Source organism: Salvelinus sp. IW2-2015, unplaced genomic scaffold, assembly GCF_002910315.2.
Source record: "Salvelinus sp. IW2-2015 unplaced genomic scaffold, ASM291031v2 Un_scaffold761, whole genome shotgun sequence".
NCBI lineage: Eukaryota > Metazoa > Chordata > Actinopteri > Salmoniformes > Salmonidae > Salvelinus > Salvelinus sp. IW2-2015.
This window is the reverse complement of record NW_019942605.1, coordinates 15,901-34,895: the sequence shown is the minus strand read 5'-3', so window position 1 is coordinate 34,895 and position 18,995 is coordinate 15,901. Positions and strand designations below refer to the sequence as shown.

The 18,995-nt window shown below is 43.7% G+C and overlaps 2 protein-coding genes across 3 annotated transcripts; both read left to right on the top strand.

The window, feature by feature from the left end:
• The first annotated feature begins 851 nt into the window (after nt 1-851).
• Nucleotides 852-2,930, top strand: LOC112068824 (galectin-related protein A-like). The gene is given in 4 exon segments (XM_024136036.1): nt 852-1,437; nt 1,847-1,997; nt 1,999-2,033; nt 2,346-2,930. Coding segments are annotated over 4 exon segments (438 nt in total). The 5' UTR covers nt 852-1,330; the 3' UTR covers nt 2,491-2,930.
• Nucleotides 2,931-3,648: 718 nt separating this feature from the next.
• LOC112068823 (aftiphilin) lies at nt 3,649-18,261 on the top strand. Of its 2 annotated transcripts, XM_024136034.2 has the most exons (10): nt 3,649-3,819; nt 5,723-7,571; nt 8,328-8,491; nt 8,995-9,115; nt 9,433-9,489; nt 9,801-9,932; nt 11,212-11,272; nt 12,100-12,183; nt 12,933-13,056; nt 16,570-18,261. In XM_024136034.2, the coding sequence occupies exons 2-10, from the start codon at nt 5,760-5,762 to the stop codon at nt 16,715-16,717; spliced, it is 2,703 nt and encodes a 900-aa protein (XP_023991802.1). In that variant the 5' UTR covers nt 3,649-3,819; nt 5,723-5,759; the 3' UTR covers nt 16,718-18,261. The 2 variants fall into 2 exon arrangements, with proteins under 2 accessions (XP_023991802.1, XP_023991803.1); XM_024136035.2 differs by lacking the exon at nt 12,100-12,183.
• The last annotated feature ends 734 nt before the right edge of the window (nt 18,262-18,995 follow it).

Sequence of the window (18,995 nt, the reverse complement as noted above, 5' to 3'; positions counted from 1 at the left end):
TTTTCATTTGTCTCTGATTGGGAGCCATATTTAAGGCGGCCATAGGCATCATGTATTTGTGGGTAATTGTCTATGTTGAACGTTTGTTGCTTGTCTGTGCACTTACGTTATGTAGCTTCACGGTCGTTTGTTGTTTTTGTTAGTTTGTGTATAGTGTTCGTTTTCGTGTTTTTCTCTCTTCCACAATAAAGATGTATTTTGCACACGCTGCGCCTTGGTCCAATGTCTCACAAGAAGACGATCGTGACAGTAACTTTAAAAGGGCACTGCCCCATTCTATCCCACTATAATTGAAAGAGAGCTGGAGGATAGAAAAGAGAAAACAAAGCTATCTGATTATAGTAAACAAGGATTAGGCGGATTAGGTTTTGATTTCGTCAGCAGCTTTCAGGTCAGAAACTAAGCAAGACGCAAGATAGGAGGTCGCCGTTCTCAATAACCGCATGCATACATTTTTGAGCAAATCCCAACATCACCGTCGCTGCTGTAGTCTACCTGTCAGGTCACTTCTGCTGTGCGTATTACGTTGGTGCGACAGACAGAGCACCTTTCAGCTCAGCTGATCATTTTTTTCCTCCATTTGGTCAAGATGGCTGAACTGGTAAGTGAATATGAGAAATATGTTTTAATTTATTCACAAGATTGTGTAGCATAGCCCAGGCCTAATAGATACAGACCTTTGGGAAAATTGAATAGATTAATTTAAATATAATAGAATATCTAAATTCCTCAAGGTAGGCTACGTTGACTGGACTAAAAGTCGCTCAAGTGCTACTAATAGGCTACTTTATCACTAATTCCCAATGGAATGTAGACTCGAGTTTAACTCCATCTGCTGTAATTTTTCAGCACGTGCTGATCATACGAGGCACGCACACACGGATGTCAGTCTTGTCGACATCATGCAGCAGCATCAATTTATTATGTCGTCTTCAATGTGCTCCGTGTTATTTATTCATTTCAACAAGGCAATAGGTGTTTTCATACCAATCTAGGCTATGATCTATCATTTTAATGTAAAGTGCAATTTTCTTAAACTGAGCAGTGTGTTCTCTGTTTGCTTGAAGCATACAGACTACTGTTGAAAAACATGTAAACCATGTATTATATGTGCTTCCCTTTCTAAAGAGAACTGTGGCTACTGGTGACCATCCTAACAAATCTGATAGAAATAAATGCAGTCCAATCTCCCTTGACCAAGAGGTTGTGCAAAGACTAGTAAGCGTTATGTTATTTTGATGAACATACCAATATGAACCTATTCTGAAGAAAGTCTTTTGAGTCCCTGAGGGTATGTTCAACATGACATCTGGATGTGTGAAGAAAATGTATGGTACTTTGTTCTCAGTCAGTTCCATTCAGTGGTCGTATCAGAGGTGGCATGAGGCCTGGAAAGAAGATCATTGTGATGGGGATAGTGAATCCTGAGCCTGACGGGTACATTGGACACACCCACATCATGCCTGCATACCAAATGGAAACTTTTTCCCTATAAAGTGCACTATAAAGGGGAAAGGTTTCCATTTGGGACGTCGAGCATGACTATCCTTTATCAAATACAAGTTAGCTCAGCTACAAATAATATGTAGTGTGAGAGTATCTTGATGTGGCTTCCATACAGTACCTTAGAAAAATCTGCTCTAAGTTGTATTGGAATTCTATTGCCATGTGGAGTGGGAAAATGYCACCGAAGTTGGGAGGATGAAGTGTAAATGTCAGGATTGTAATCCACTTTGTACAAGGTCAGTAAGTATTGTATATGTAAACAATGAAACACAAAATACATAACAGACTTAGACTACCTTTTCTAACACACTTACCTTTTTTGGTCTTTGTGGCTACCCAGCTTTGACATCAGTTTGGCCTGTGGGTGTGGCACAGTGGATGAGGCTCCTCCCACTGACGTGGCATTGGAGCTCTGTGCCAAGTTCGAGGACCTCCAGTTCCTACGCAAGGCCTGTGTTTCGGGAACCTGGGGCGACGCTGAGAAGCTCATCCCCCTACTTCCCCTTCATCGAGGACCAACCTTTCCGGCTATGTGGAAGATCTTCATTTCTTCTCAGTGGCTCATCTTTGTATTCCACCCTTTGATAGTGTCACTGAATCCTGCAATTTATAGCATAGGGTTATGATTATAATATAGGTTATAATGTGGTTATAGCATAGGGTTAGGTTTACATTGGAATAAACAGAAACATTTAATATTGTTTCATACGATTAAGCACATTTTGAGAACACTGAAATAAAGTGTCAGGTGTCATTCAGGTTCAAGAAGGTAACACATGATTTAAGACTCACAATACAACAATATGGCTGAACTTCCTCCCCTCGCTGTTTCTTCCCCAGATCGAGATCCATTGTGAACTACTGCGTTTCCGTGTATTTGTGGATGGACACCAGCTCTTTGATTTTTACCACYGGGTGCAATCCTTACTGGACATTGACACATTAAGGATTAATGGTAGTCTGACCATTACCAAACTCGGATAGAGGGAAGAAGGACTGTGTAGGATGCACCTTACAGAAGTGGTGATGGAACCTTACCTGCCACAATCCTCACACTTAGCAACAATGTAGACATCGGCTTGAAAGCAATGTCTTAGCCTCTTTGAGCCTTAGCTGACAAAATCGATTGCAATGCAATGTTCTGTCTGGATTTTCTATAGGATGTAGCCTACCTATTTCTGTTAGTCGTGATTTATTTTTTGTTTCAAGGTATTGAGTGCTGTTGGTTTGAGATGGTCATGAAATAAAAAAGCTTCCAGGGTAAAAAGAAAACTTGAAAAGATCAGAGATCTTGAGCAATACATTTTTGGTGTTAATGAAAGCTCTCAGGAGGAATTACATACTGCTCTGAACATGAGGATGAAAATTACATTTAAATAAAGGACATAGTGTGTCCTTTATTTTATAACATTTTGATTATATTGATCAACTAATATTGATTAACTTATAACTACAATATACTACATATTTCAGTATAATATAATATTTAAGTGTAATTGGAAATTAATAATTGAGTGGTTATGAAGTAATTAATAATTCTGTGGAGTATTGTGCTTACACGGTGACTTTTCAGTTCTGCAATAATTAAATTACGTTTCTTTTGAATCATGGCATATTACAATAATTTCATGAACTATGCCAGTAGATTATATTGCAGGGGCACAGGTTATTATTAAAGAGTAGAATGGTGATTTTCTATTCCCTCGCCTTGATGCTTGACAATGTCTGTGTATCTTGAGAAGCTCTTTCAGTGGCCTATTCATTTTCAATTAAAATATTTGAATCAAGGGCCATGTGTCATAAATTAATCTGTTCATTTTGGAAATGTGAATTGTGGATTGTTTCAAATTGAAATGATTGAGGATTATTATAGGCATAAAGAAAGGAATGCAGTACAGTATCTTTTTGTTGCTCAGTTGACCAGCTGCTTGAATGGGAGACCTAAAAGAAGCCCCCAATTTAGTTGAGTAATTTTCTATTAAGGTATCTTTACCTTTACTCAAGTATGACAATTGGGTACTACTCAGTATTACTACTGCCAGTGCAGATGGATTTTGGACGCAGATTATTCTCCACTCGTCCATGCGCTCCAGTATGCTCTGTTTCCCAAGTAGAGGAAAAACCAAAAGCTCTTGTTGCATGCTGGGTAATATTCGGAGAGCGAAGGGGCCAAAGTAGGATCATCATCATAACCGGCTGACTCAACCTTAGCTAGTTGTCTCAGTCAGAACGAAACCACCTTGCTGTCTTGTTTTAAGTCTGAAAAGTGTCCACTTCATCTGAACCATGGGAATGAATGGTCAAGATATTAAGGTATGCCGAAATGTTTATTGGTACACTGCCAACCAACCCGGATACGATGAGAGTAGCTAAGGCAAGCAGGCTAGCGAGAGACGGGAGGACAACTTGATAGCTAGCTAACAGTTAGCTATAAATGCCAGTGTATTAGCAAGCATCAAAACGACCTACCTAGCTACTTTGTCACTTCTGCCCTCGATCTCGAATCAATGTAGAAAAATATTTTCGTAATATTTTAGCCTACTGCTAGTTTGCTATCCATTCGCATAGACTGCCAAGTTGTTGCTATTAGCTTGCTAGCTACGACATTTGTGCTGGCTAGTGGTAGCTAGCTACACTGGCTACGTATCTAGCCAGCCAGCTAGCTAGCTATCCCYCCTGCCCTCCCCATCTGATGGAGAGTAAGGTGTATGCCAGCCATGGCCTGTTTTCCATTCTAAGACTGGCTGGCACTTAACGTTATGGTAATGTAACTGTTAGTTAGCATAATCAAAGTGATTTATTCAGCTAGTTGGTTAACTATCTGGTTAACGTTAGCTATTTGGCTAGCAACTAACTTGCTTCCAGTTGTTACCTAACCAATCTTTGCTCGGCTAAAATTGAGCTAAATAGCTAGGTTGTGGGTTAAGTATATAGTAGGCAACAAATTATCATAGGGAGGGTTGCGTGTTCTCTTTGTTTTGTTTACCCGGAGGTTTCTAGGTAGTGGTCTGTCATCACCTGTAGGTTTTAGGCTTGTTGACAGACAGTCTAATTTGGTGAACGAATAGCTAACTAGCTGGACAGGACAGGGTGTTGGAGGACACCTGTTTCTGATGTGTTAATTAGTTAACAATGTTGTATTATAAACAGATTCATGTTGCATTATAATATGTTGTATTGTAAACATTCATGACACATACCATATCATGCAATCATAGAGCCCATAATAAAGCAATAGGCAGTGCTATATGTTGTGAATAGCAATACAATAGCTATCGTATCAGATAATTTGCCTTTAATGCCATCTTGCTTTCTTACACAGTATCAGAAGCCACTTCGAGTAGCCTAGAGTTTTAACAATGTTTCAAATGCCTTCCAAGGTTCCATGTCAAGGCTTACTAGGCCTAAGATCTCTAGTCAAGGCTTCACGGGCATGAATTCTCTGTTATAAAACATTTGTGTCCAGTTTTGACTCAGAACTGTACTTTCAGTGCTCTAGTCTGGATGCGAGTAAAGCACAATTTAGGCTTAAGAGTGCATTGTGCAAGTTTAGCCTTGAGCATCCAAAAAGAACATCAATAGTTATTATTTTTCTATGCCCTATGTCTGGTTTAGTGATGAATTCAAAATTGTCAAGGAAATGGATCACACCTGGAGGCACAAAACGCCTAGGCCTATGCTCTAAGTCTAATATTTCAAAAGGAAGCGTTCTACATATCTTGACAGGCCTATGTCAATATACAAATACTACATGCACACAACCCTTAGGTCAATGCAAACACAAATTGGGTACAAAGTTCATTGGTTGAAGTAATTAGGCCAGTAAGATCAACGCAAAAAATATTTCTACTGATAAAAGAAATTGTACCTCATTTTCAGTTCTAATTTGCTACTATTTAGGTAGGTCATAAGAAATGAGCGCTCAACATTGCCTTTCGGGCCTTTTCTACATGACAACACCACTTCGCTATTATCACTTAATTACTGTCAATTTGAAAACAATCTGTCCACTTAACCTGGAGAGCTTTTGGTAATTTAATTTGGGTTAAGGCTGAAGCAACACACTTCTAGGTCTGTTGGCTAACACGTTGTCGTTTTGTAAATTCAGACTTTTTAGCCTTCAGAAATCAGTTTTAAGAGAGAAATAATGACATTTCTTCCATTTATGTGCCCTTCATTGTTTCGGTCACACTGACTAGTGTCTTTCCCCTCCTAGGTGTAACCTCAAGGCGTAGTGTGACTGCTTTAGGACCATGGAGCCGGACGTGATCCGCATGTACTCCTCTTCCCCACCCCCAATGGAGGACGGAGCTGAGGAAGAGGACGACGAGTTTGGGGACTTTGGGGGCTTCTCTGGAGTTCCGACCAGCGCCAGCTTCACTGAGTTTGACACCCTAGCGACCTTCAACCAGACCGCAGCCTTGGCCGCCACCTCACCACCGGAACTCCTCAACAATGGAGGGGTGGTTGGGTTGTCAAAACTCAGCTCAGGTCCCGTGGGAAGGGGTCCTGTGGTCAAGCGCTCCAACTCCAAGTCAAATGGTGTCGTGCCGGGAGGCTGCCAGTACGACAGTCCTTCAGAGAGAACTGTGAATGTGGAGGAGTTAAAAAAGCTTGCCGACCACACTCGAGCCAGTAATCATTCTACCTCCCTGGACATATCTGTGAGGAGTCAGACTGACAACATAGACAAGCCTGTCGATTGCAATGGTGGGGTCCCGGAAGTTCTGACCAACGGCTTTGCTACTTTTGAAATAGAAGGAAGCACATCTTTGCAGAATTCGATCCACTCTAATAAGAAAGGAACCACCACAGAGTGTGCAGACGAGGACGACTTTGCGGATTTCTCTGCTTTTTCTAACGCAGACGTTCAAGGACACTCCAGCAAGGTGACAAACCGCACCAGCGAGAACTTGGACAATCCCAACCGGGACGAACGGCTGGCAGAGGACGCCTGCCAGCAACGGAGCCAGCAGGTGCACTCTAATGTAGAACAGGGAATCAGCTCAGGGGACATTGTCAGGGACACTCACATTATAACTGGATCCAACGACATCGCTGGCTCTGATTCTTTATCGCACCCTGCTGAGGCTCGAGACACTGACGAAGGCTTGAGCAACGGGGACGGGGGCTTTCAAAGAGACACTGCTAACTCTGAGCAAAGGAACGTAGAGCCGGACTTTGCACACAAGCACTCTGCTACTGAGGTGGTTATTAGTGAGGATTCTGCTCCAGAGGAGGTTTGTGGCGAGGACTCTGCCTCTAAGGCACTTTATGTTGACAAACCGGTCGCCCAGAATGGTGTGGTTTTTGAGCAGTTGGAAGAGGAGGCGGAAGAAGAGAAGGCAGGTGTCAGTGAAAACAGGGTTTTGCCCAATATAAACGATGAAGATGGGAATGGCGAGCAAGCAGACGAGAAGCCTGGGTCCGGAAACGAAACAGAAACGGAGACTGAAACGTCTTTCGGCCGACCGCTGTCCACGGATGCCCTTGAGGAGTACGGCGACATCAGCACGACGGGCTCTGTGCCCTCGCCGCTGCTCCAAGAGGAGACGGCCACACCTGCCGACCACAGCCAACTGCTGGAGGACGACGACGGTGAAGACTTTGGTGACTTTGGGGATGTGGGCTCGTTTAGCGGACAGGGCTTTGCTGACTTTGACCGGCCAGAGTTGCAACTAGAGGAACAACCTGCACCTCTCACACAGGAACTAGTGGACGACGACAAAGACTTTGGCGATTTTGACGCCCCCAACAGCCACATTGGTGGTGGGAAGGCAATTGAGAACGAAGATGGGGGGAAGTTTGCAGATTTTCCCGTCAGCGACAGTTTTGCCGACTTTAGCTCGGCTCCTGTTGGTGCGGACCCTGATGCAGATGCTGGTTGGAATGCCTTTGATGAGCCTGAACAGGGTCAAGAGGAGGGCGATTCCTGGGCTGCATTTGGAGAGAAGCCGACCACCACTGCTCCTTTGGAAACGGGTGAAGACGAGTGGCAGGAGAGTGAGCCTGTAGCAGCCTGTCCATCCAGCAGCCATCAGATCAGTAGAAGAGACAGTCAATCGGTAAGTTTTTCTGTGCAAGTTTGACCACTCAGGGTTTGAACTCGGTTCTCCTGCGCACCACAATAACATATTACGCCTCTGAGCTAGACGCTCAGGGAGCCAATACAAGTTGTCAAGTCTCAGGCAAGATAACTCATCACGCAAGTGTCTTTCTGAACCACCTCTGTAGCATTCAGAAATGTAGCATACTTGACAGGAAGGTAGTGGTGTTTAAAAACCCATCTTACTGTAATCGAAGGTGCCCTATTGAATGTTGTTGTATTGCACTATCCAGGAAAAGTATGCTCAGTGACACTTTTAGGGGAATTCTGACGCTTTCGTGACGTTTATCACTGGAGTGGTAGAGAGCCGTACACCTGCCCTCCCTTAGGAATGTGACCAGGCAGGGAGTTCCACCTTTTGAAGTACATACCATTTAACAATGCCCCTCCTTGTCCTTGCTAGTGGAGTCAAGCACGACAACAAGATTTGAAATGTGTTGATTGAGTCACGTCAGTGTTAGTCATTGCTGAACATAATAGAATGCAGCTTTATTGTCCATCGAAACATAAATTCATATTTGAGCTGTCTGTCTATTGTATTGTGCATCCCCTGTCCAGCAACGAGGCTAACTGCCAGCTGCCAAACGTGGTAACAGAAGACTTATTCAACCCGTTTCTTATTCAGCAATATTGATTGTTATTACGTGTTTGTTATGTCACTGAACCAGTGTCTTATTCAACAACGTTGGTTGTTATCATGTGTTTGTTATACCAGGCGGCGCTGTGCAGTCGGCTGGAGAAGCTTTTTCAGGAAATGTTCCCCGACGCACCTGCCCCGCAGGTGGGGGTGGAGGTGGTCCCTCTCAAAACCCTGCTGGAGCCTCCTGCGAGGTTACAGCAGGAAGAGCATGAAATGAAGAGCGGTGTGCCAGACAATGGGTGAGAGAAATACCCCCCTTTATAATGAGGGCTGGGACGATACCACTATTGCAATATTTTTTCCATGGCGAAAATTAAAACACGAAGCAGGCCAAACTCTTTGATCCATAAAAGCCTGCTGTATGTAAAATATTGTGTGCTATAACTAGGAAAATAAACAAATGTGACTCTGGATGACAACGTAATTACGTTTGTTTCCAACATTAGGGCTGTTTTCCTAAAGAAATTAAACCGCTTCGTGTTTTGTTTCCTTGCCACGATACTAACGGGTATCAGGATACTAGTGTCGTCCCGACCCTAATATCCCATAACTACACACAATCTCATCAATACACAGAAAGACTCACCAGGTCTGTTCTATCTTTTTTTATACAACACAAATATGACTCTTACTGTGTCTGTATACTATGCGGTCAAGAATTTTTGCATATTACTATGAYGTATTAAAAAATAAAAAAATAAAAAAACATTCCTGCGTTTGTCATCGTCGTCTGTTGCTGCAGGGACGTGTTGTGGAGGCAACTGCTGGACATCCACGAGGCGTTTGGCCTGCGGCACCAGTGGGGAGGCTCGCACAGCAACAAGACACTACTCTGCTCCCTGGGCATCGACATTAGAAACATTGTGAGTTCTGCAGCCAGTCAGAAGTCATCACATTGGTTGTATCCCAAATGGCACCCTATTCCCTATATAGTGCACTACTTTTGACAAGAGCACATAGGGAATAGGGTGCCATTTGGGACATGCCACTCTCCCCCTTTCTGTGACCTTTGTCCTTTTTTTATTAATGGCTCTGTGGGAAAAAAAACACTAACCATGATTGTATTGCGAGAATGTTTTGACTTCTCGTCTGTCAAATGGGGAAAAAAGGCTGTTTGTAAGACTATTTGCAGCAGAGAGAGGACGAATGATCGTGAAATGTGTTCTGTGTTTCCCGACAGCTGTTCACAGGTCAGAAGAAGCAGCCAGTAATAGTTCCCATGTATGCTGCCAGCCTGGTGAGTTAACTATGTGCTGCAAGGATGTATTCATCTCCCCTTTCAAACCACCTACTCGCTCCCTCAATTGTTTTTGCCCCTCTTGTAGAAACGGACCAAGAGACAAATTAACCCAAGGATTATAACATTTAAAAAAATTCTGGTGACATTTCTGTCAACTGGTTGCAAAAAGTTTTTCCCTGACATATGCTACAAATATATGGTTGCAACATTCCGGGAACCTTCCCAGGTTTAAAACAGAATTGCTCAACCCAATACACATACCAGTATTTAGTACGTTTAGGATGTAACCCTGCCTCTCTGTTACCTAGGGCATGCTGGAACCCACCAAAGAGCCAGTAAAACCCATATCAGCGGCAGAGATGATCACGTCCATAGCACAACAAGCACCTCCAGTGGCCCCAGCAGAGATCATAAGCACTAGTCTACCAGACACAGCCCAGGTTGGACTCCTACATTGAATCACTATGGTCCTTTTGGGGTACAATGTTTGGAATTTTGATCTTTTGTGATTTTTCAGGCCTTTTTTAGATGCATTTCTTCTCATCAGTAGTATATGAGTATATACCAGCGCTCTCCAACCCTGATCCTGGAGAGCTACCATCCTGTAGGTTTTCAATCCAACCCTAATGTAGCACATCCGATTCTAATAATTAGCTGGTTGATCAGCAGAACCAGGTTAGTTACAAACTGGGGTTGGAGCGAAAACCTAGAGGAGAGTTGCTCTCCACCAACAGGGTTAGAGAACCCTGGTGGTATATACTGTATTGCAGAGGAGGCTGGTGGGAGGAGCTATAGGAGGACGGGCTCAATGGATTGACTGGAATGGCATAAATGGAACCGTGTCGAACATATGGATCCACATGTTTGACTCTGTTCCCTTTATTCCATTCCAGCCTTTACAATGAGCCCATCCTCCTATAGCTCCTCCCACCAGCCTCCACTGCTGTTTTGGCTGTAAGGCCAATTGTCACAACTGTATACAATGAATAGAGAGAGTGTGTTTATATATATGTGTTCTACGGTAGGTCTAATGTAGAACCTGAGGTGCTTTTCAAACAAGTTATACAAAGGTTGAGTTCCTGTCCCACAAGATGCGCAGGCATTGCATCAACCAATGGTAGCGTGCCACATCATCGACTGTGCAGYCGGGCATCAGATGGCTCTCATATGGGTCGCGTTCCCCTGCTCAGACATTGCATGCATCATCCAATGGTTGGGTGCCACATCTTCGACTGTGTCATCGACTGACGGATTGCTATAACATATGATGTTGGTAAGCTGATATGTAAAACACCTATCCAGGCGTTGTAATATTTGGCAGGCGTCAGCAACGCCTGGGCAGAGGAACGTGCCCATGAAGTGGTAAGCTGATACGTTAAATACCTATCCAAGCGTTGTAAGATATGGCATCGGTCCGCAATGTAGTCTGGTAGGAACTCAACCTTAGACTGCTGAGTTGTTGTTAAAAGGGTAGAAGCTAGGGGAGGACGGCTCATATTAACGACTGGAACGGCATCAAACCAAGTGTTTGATTCCATTCCACTGATTCCGCGAGCCCGTCCTCCCCAATTAAGGTGCCACCAACCTCCTTTGGTAGAAGCAGTCCGTTAGCAGGCTTCCTGAACATCTGCATAGGCGAATCACCTGTTGACAAAGCTGTTCGCGTTTACTGGGTGTCTCCACCCTCTTCTGAGCTTGTTTGTTCCCTCTCCTCACCAGGAAGTGCTCCCGCCCGTCCAGTTTGACTGGAGCAGCAGTGGCCTTACTAACCCCCTGGACGGTAGGTCCCTCCCCCAAACCACCAGCTGAGTAAATGAACCATTGTCCCCATTGGCTCTTTCCAGAGCTAACCTATTTCTTTTTTCCACCACTCAAACTGTTTTGTCCAAACACACAAGCCGCCTAGACCTGTTTTTGCCTGTTGTCTTCCATTAACTTCCATGGAGCAACATCATCTGATGTTTACTTCATCAACCATTGGTCATTACATGTTACAGTTTTACAGAGTTACATGGATTTTGTTGTGAGCACTATAGTATAAGATTACAGAAAATCCTTATCTACATGCTCTGATATTTTGTGTATTTCATTGCCATATTGGACCATTTCTGATTTCACTTATCATATMCAGATGCATRAAACATATTTATCTMATCAAATCTTCTCCTTATGCCTTTTGTTGTTAGCAACAAATCAAATTATTTTGCAATTTAGCTAAATGATCTGCACRGTTCATGCTACAAAGCCATGATGGCTGTTCATGCTTCAAAWTGTCAACACAGATTTTTCATTAACCGGTAGATAGAATCTCACAATATTTTCTCATTAACACGGCTACGTCAGTTAGCTTGCCCTGGGTCATGATCATTTGGCATCAAACGGAATAAAATGGAGGGAGTACCTGGATTTAAGCATAATTTTCAGTTGCAAAATGTTTTCAAACGTTTCTTGCCCACTGAACACGACCCATGTGCTCTTTCTTTGTAACTAATAATAATGACCAGCTCAGCTGCATGTCTTTTTAAGTGTGTCTCTTTCCTGACTTCTTCTTCTGTGTTATAACCCACTGCCGCCTCGGTCTGCCTGTTTGCTATGTTGAATGTCAAGCGAGCGGAGGCTCGTCTCTGCTCAACCTCGATTTCTTTGGGCCCGTGGAGGACTCTGGCCCAAGCAGCTCCACCTCCATCCCAGGTCAGCACAGGAAACTCCAACCCCCTGACTGCCAGACTCTTTCATACATTTGTCTGAATCCCAAATTGACCGTACACCCTATTCAGAGACCCGAGAGGATTGGATCGGGGTAAACAATACAGTGATAATTCCAGCTATCTAATCATAAGGCAAGGTGGACCTACTATCATTATATGGCTTACACCCATTGAATCCTCTGAGGCCTTCACAGGTACACAAGGTATAGAGGTCTAGGAGTCCATTTGGGATAAGTCCTTATTCTTTCCCGATTCCTCGTGTCCTCTTACCTCTCTGTCAAAATGCACCGGGGGAGGTCAGAGAGGAGGAAGCTTGGATCTTCTCCAATGAGTTTTGGGAAAGAGGAGAGGACTGAGGGACGATGCGAGGAATCGAGGAAGGATGCTTGTGAAAGAGCCTCTGCCGTACTCACAGATTTCTCTTCTACTACTATTTGTTTTAGATGTATTTGCTTAGATACTGACCTCACTAAATCAAGCTCTTCTTTTTTCTATGTGTTAATATTACCAACTGAATCAAACCCTGAATCAAAATATTTGGGAATTGGCTACTCTGAAGTTTAATAAAGTGCACCCMCCTCCCTTGTTTTGMGTGGAATATTAGACTGTGTATATGTCTCAACTAGCTCCCTATTCCATATATAGTGCACTACTTTTGACCAAAGTAGKGCACTATATAGGGGATAGGCTGCCATTTGGGATGCAACCGTTATAATGTGTTTGTGTGGTTAGGTGTGGACCCAGAGCTGTACGAGCTAACAACCGCTAAACTGGAACCCAGTGGCTCTGGGAGCCGTGTGGCTGACGCCTTCGCCCGCCTTATGTCTACTATGGAGAAGACCAGCACCTCTACCAGGTTGGTCTATTACTGCACCTCAGACCAGCACCTCTACCAGGTTGGTCTATTACTGCACCTCAGACCAGCACCTCTACCAGGTTGGTCTATTACTGCACCTCTACCAGGTTGGTCTATTACTGCACCTCAGACCAGCACCTCTACCAACCAGGTTGGTCTATTACTGCACCTCAAAAAGGTATGCATGCAGGGCCGTGCAAAGACCTTTCAAGGGGAAGGTGCTCAAAATGACCCCCCCCCCCCTTAAACAAAATAATCTACATTCATAACAGACTGCCTCTGTAGCGCACTTTTGTAACATATTTTAGCATATGCCTATTTATTTCTGCAACACGTTCACTCTTCACAAATTGTAAGCAAGCTACATCACAGTGCCTCCTAAAGACATGATTGACATCGGGAAAAGAGGGTGGGCCATCAGCTGATCGTTGATGATTGGTGTAAATCTRCTAGTTAGCTAGCTCGATTATTTTAGTCATTGTGAAGCGCACAAATTATTGAAATGACAGGCTACTTTGACACTGAGCATCAAAGATCAATAAAAAATGACCTTGTCATTAATCCATCAATAGCTTAGGCCTAGGTGTGTGGAGACACATTTGTACGATATGAGGAAATTATAGTCCTAAAACGGGGTGGCAAACTTGACGACGTCACGACGACTTGGTGCAGTGGGTTCAGAACAACAATGACAAAAACAATACAAAATAAATTAAAGGGCACTTGGCGAGTGGGAGGGCAAAGGGGGGCAGGTGCTCAGACACCGGTAGACCGCTATTTGTGCACATGCCTGTATGAACGCATGACTAAGTCACTGTGGATTAAAACGTCTGCTAAATGGCATATATTACAAATGGCACCCTATTCCCTTTATAGTGCGCTACCTTTGACCAAAAGTTGTGCACTATAAAGGGAATAAGGTGCCATTTGGGATGTGGCCAGAGTCTATTGCACCCCTTGGAGATGGAGAGTAGCAAAACAATACAAATTCAGAGTTCTAACTTAACCAACATCTCACTCCCAAACATGAAATCAAGTTTTATTTGTCACATGCGCCGAATACAACTGGTGTAGACTCWACAGTGAAATGCTTGCTTACGAGCCTTCCCAGCAATGCAGAGTTTTAAAAAATTAAATAGTTACGAGGAATAAAATGCACAATAAAATACACACGAATGGAGCTATATACAGGGAGTACCAGTACCAGATCAATGTGGAGCTATATACAGGGAGTACCAGTACCAGATCAATGTGGAGCTATATACAGGGAGTATCAGTACCAGATCAATGTGGAGCTATATACAGGGATACCAGACCAGATCAATGTGGAGCTATATACAGGGAGTACCAGTACCAGATCAATGTGGAGCTATATACAGGGAGTACCAGTACCAGATCGATGTGGAGCTATATACAGGGAGTACCAGTACCAGATCAATGTGCAGTAATTGGGTAAGTAATGATGCTATAAAGAGGATAACGATAATATATTTGCCATTAGTTAGAGCTAATACTTTTAAGTCAAAAGTGACTTAGTTAAATGGCAAACAGACATAAACAACCCTGGTATTTATAGACATGCAGGGCTGGAATGACTAACCACATTCTTGTGGTGACCCTTTGAAACAGTTGGTCCACTAGATGGAGACAGATTTTCTAACGCCACTGTCGGAGCCCCTTACATCAGCATGTAGACTCAGCAAAAAAAGAAACGTCCTCTCACTGTCAACTGYGTTTATTTTCAGCAAACTTAACATGTGTAAATATTTGTATGAACATAAGATTCAACAAACTGAGACAAACTGAACAGGTTCCACAGACATGTGACTAACAGAAATGTAATAATGTGTCCCCTGAACAAAGGGGGAGTCAAAATCAAAAGTAACAGTAAGTATCTGGTGTGGCCACCAGTTGCATTAAGTACTGCAGTRCATCTCCTCCTCATGGACTGCACCAGATTTGCCAGTTCTTACTGTGAAATGTTACCCCACTCTTCCACCAAGGCACCAATGGCCCTAACCCTCACCCTCTGATCCAAGAGGTCCCAGACGTGCTCAATGGGATTGAGATCCGGGCTCTTYGCTGGCCATGGCAGAACACTGACATTCCTGTCTTGCAGGAAATCACGCACAGAACAAGCAGTATGGCTGGTGGCATTGTCATGCTGGAGGGTCATGTCAGGATGAGCCTGCAGGAAGGGTACCACATGAGGAGGTTGTCTTCCCTGTAATGCACAGCGTTGAGATTGCCTGCAATGACAACAAGCTCAGTCCGATGATGCTGTGACACACCGCCCCAGACAATGACGGACCCTCCACCACCAATCGATCCCGCTCCAGAGTACAGGCCTCGGTGTAACGCTCATTCCTTTGACGATAAACGCGAATCYGACCATCACCCCTGGTGAGACAAAACCGTGACTCGTCAGTGAAGAGCACTTTTTCCAGTCCTGTCTGGTCCAGCAACGGTGGGATTGTGCTCATACGTTGTTGCCGGTGAGGACCTGCCTTACAACAGGCTCTTACAACAGGCCCTTACAACAAGCCCTCAGTCCAGCCTCTCTCAGCCTATTGCGGACAGTCTGAGCACTGATGGCGGGATTGTGTTTTCYTGGTGTAACTCAGGCAGTTGTTGCCATCCTGTACCTGTCCCGCAGGTGTGATGTTTGGATGTACCGATCCTGTGCAGGTGTTGTTACACGTGGTCTGCCACTGCGAGGACGATCAGCTGTCCGTCCTGTCTCCCTGTATCGCTGTCTTAGGCGTCTCACAGTACGGACATTGCAATTTATTGCCCTGACGACATCTGCAGCCCTCATGCCTCCTTGCAGCATGCCTAATGCACATTCACGCAGATGAGCAGGGACCCTGGGTATCTTTCTTTTGATGTTTTTCAGAGTCAGTAGAAAGGCCTCTTTAGTGTCCTAGGTTTTCATAACTGTAACCTTAATTGCCTACTGTCTGTAAGCTGTTAGTGTCTTAACGACCGTTCCACAGGTGCATGTTCATTGTTTATGGTTCATTGAACAAGCATGGGAAACAGTGTTTAAACCCTTTACAATGAAGATCTGTTTAGTTAGTTCGATTTTTACGAATTATCTAGGGTCCTGAAAAAAGGAAAAAAGGACGTTTCTTTTTTTGCCCAGTTTATATGGGAGTCGAGACAGACACATCTGTAGTAGCAACCAGAGAGAGCTTGCTACATCTTGGCTCTTTCCTTGATTCCTCGTGTCCCCTTTTTCTCCCCTCTGACCTTCTCCAATGCGTATTGAGAAGGTGGGCACAAGGAATCGAGGAAAGAATTGAGAAAGAGGCGAAGCCCATTGGAATCTGACTGTGGCACATTAATTTAGTGAAGGATGAATGTATGTGTCCCAAATGGCACCCTATTCCCTATGCACCTCGGTCAAAAGTAGCGCACCACAAAGGGAATATGGTGCTATTTCGGATGCATCCTGTGTTTGTGTGTTTTCCAATAAAAATGTTGTCCCTCTCCTTCTCTCGGATTCTGCAGAAAGCCCCGGAAAGAAGAGAACCTAAGTGAGGAGGCATTGAAGGTGATTGCAGGGCTACCAGACCTGTCCTTCATGCAGGCCAAGGTGCTGATGTTCCCCACCACGTTGACCCCCCTGGGCTGCTCCTCTGACCCTACACCTGACTGATCCCCCTTCTCCTTATCACTGTCTGTCATTCTATCGCTATATCATGAAGTTACCATTTTTGCTTCCATGCCATCATCGTTTTGTTATTTTCAGTTTTAATCAAGTGRAGCATTTACCGATTGTCCTTGTGAATGGAGAATGGTTAGTCAGACCTAGACTAGGCTTGTAAAGCGAAGCTTCGTCAATAGCAGAACATATTAAAAYAGTTTAACTTCTAGATCAAGGTCCTAGAGAGAGGCCGTTAGTTAATAATAGGAGAATCAATGTGTACATAATCAGGGACGAATTGCGTTGTTTTTCAAAGGTGGCTTTTACGTGTGTCAATGTTTGTCTTTGTGAGGAAATGAAACACTGGTTGAACCTCTTCAAAGGGAGGCTTGAATAAAGTGAAGTGGGATATACACTGAGTGTACAAACCATTAGGAACACCTTCCTAATATTGAGTTGCACTTCCTTTTGCCCTCAGAACAGCCTCAATTCGTTGGGGTATGGACTCTACAAGGTGTCAAGCGTTCCACAGGGATGCTGGCCCATGTTGACTCCAATGCATCCCACAGTTGTCAAGTTGGCTGGCACACATATACACAATCCATGTCTCAATTGTCTCCAGGCTTAAAAATCCTTCTTTAACATGTCTCCTCCCCTTCATCTACACTGATTTGAAGTGGACTTAACAAGTGACATCAATAAGGGATCATAGACCGACCAGGTGAATCCAGATGAAAGCTGTCATGGAAAGAGCAGGTAGTCCTGTTTTGTTCACTCAGTGTATGACTATATACTTAAACAAATATATATGACTTGAAACCACACTGCCTGCAAAATCCAGCTGAATGTTTTTTTCCCCCTGTTGTGTTAATGGCCTTAGTTTTATTTTATTTTACATAGGGCCTAGATTTGATCCTTAACTTGATTTCTTAACCCATGGCTAAAAATGCGCTGTTAATGTATGCTCATTCTTTAAGTCCGTGATTTAACTGTAGCCCGTTTTTTTCCTTATGCCTCCCATTGGTGCAGTCCATGGAAATGGCGGTATGTCACAGACAACTGTTTTGTGTTGAATTCAATTCTTTGAACTTTTTTTCCTGATTTGGGGTCATGTTTTATTGGTTTAAACCACTGACAGATTGAAATGATGACTATCAGTATCATAGCTGGTCTGAGTGAAGGTCGGCCTACATTACAAGGGAATAAGGGACCAATTTCTGCTTCCATGTGTCTGGTTTTACACTTTTATGAAGTGCTTTTTGAAATTTTGCTGTCATTCTCTACCATTTTTTTTTTTGCGATTTATTTTACCACTGTCAACCTGTTCCCAGGAGGATTTTGCACATTGTAAAGATGAAATGGATGTAATCATAGTTCACTGTGGCTTTAGACTGTGTACTATGGACTGTAAAATGTATGGGGAAAATTCCTATGGAAAAAATGATTAACTTGAAGAGCCTGTAAAAAGGTTAACATGCATGCCCGGGTTCTTTTCAGACTTAAGTGTGTAAATTTACTTTTACTGTACACAAATTAAAATAATTTAAGAGAAAGTGCTCAATGTTCCATTACTCCTCCCAACAGGGAATGAATTCATACAGGTTGTGCATTTTGTATTTATTAACTCTTCTTGAGTGGGCCTCATTTAAAACCAGGCCTAGAGAAACAATGTTCATATACGGTTTTAATTCCTAGCCATTGGGCTTGGTCACAGTGCTGAAAGGGGAAGTCTGGGTAACAGTGTGGTCTTACGAAGAGGACACGACACACTGGACTTGGGGCCAGGACTCGAGCCAGCTAGACCAGCAAACAACCATCCAACTTGTTTTAGACAGGTAGTTAGCCAGACTACCAAAAAGCCAATGCTTGGTATGTCTAGGGGTCCAAGGACTGTCCATAACCTGTGTACAGAAGAGCAAGCATGTATATAGGTATGAACCTTGAGGCAGGCAGCTTAGCTTCTAAATGCTGACCACCTGGGTCAGTCAGCTGAGGAGATGGCAAGTATATTAAAGAAATCAAAAAGGTCCATCAAAAGGGACTTGGATCCCAAATCAGTCCAATCCGGTTTAATGTGCAGGAGCAGACCAAACGACCGGGTCTCACCTCTTCCAAAGGGGTTTGAAAAGGACAGGAGTTGTCAAGGGCCTTTTCTCAATTCCTGTGTTCTTTCTCGCCTCATTTTGAAAAAGGTAAAAGAGGTGAGGAGTAGAGGGAACGTCGACGGAAATGTGCTTGTTTGAAATGAGATGTTCCTTCACTCGTCATCAGGCAAATGACATTTACAGGG

Coding starts and splice junctions, on each gene's coding strand:
- LOC112068823 (XM_024136034.2), top strand. CDS start 5,760: ATGGAGCCGGACGTGATCCGCATGTACTCCTCTTCCCCACCCCCAATG. Junction 8,492..8,994: donor AGCGGTGTGCCAGACAATGG/GTGAGAGAAATA, acceptor CTGTTGCTGCAG/GGACGTGTTGTGGAGGCAAC. Junction 9,116..9,432: donor GCATCGACATTAGAAACATT/GTGAGTTCTGCA, acceptor GTTTCCCGACAG/CTGTTCACAGGTCAGAAGAA.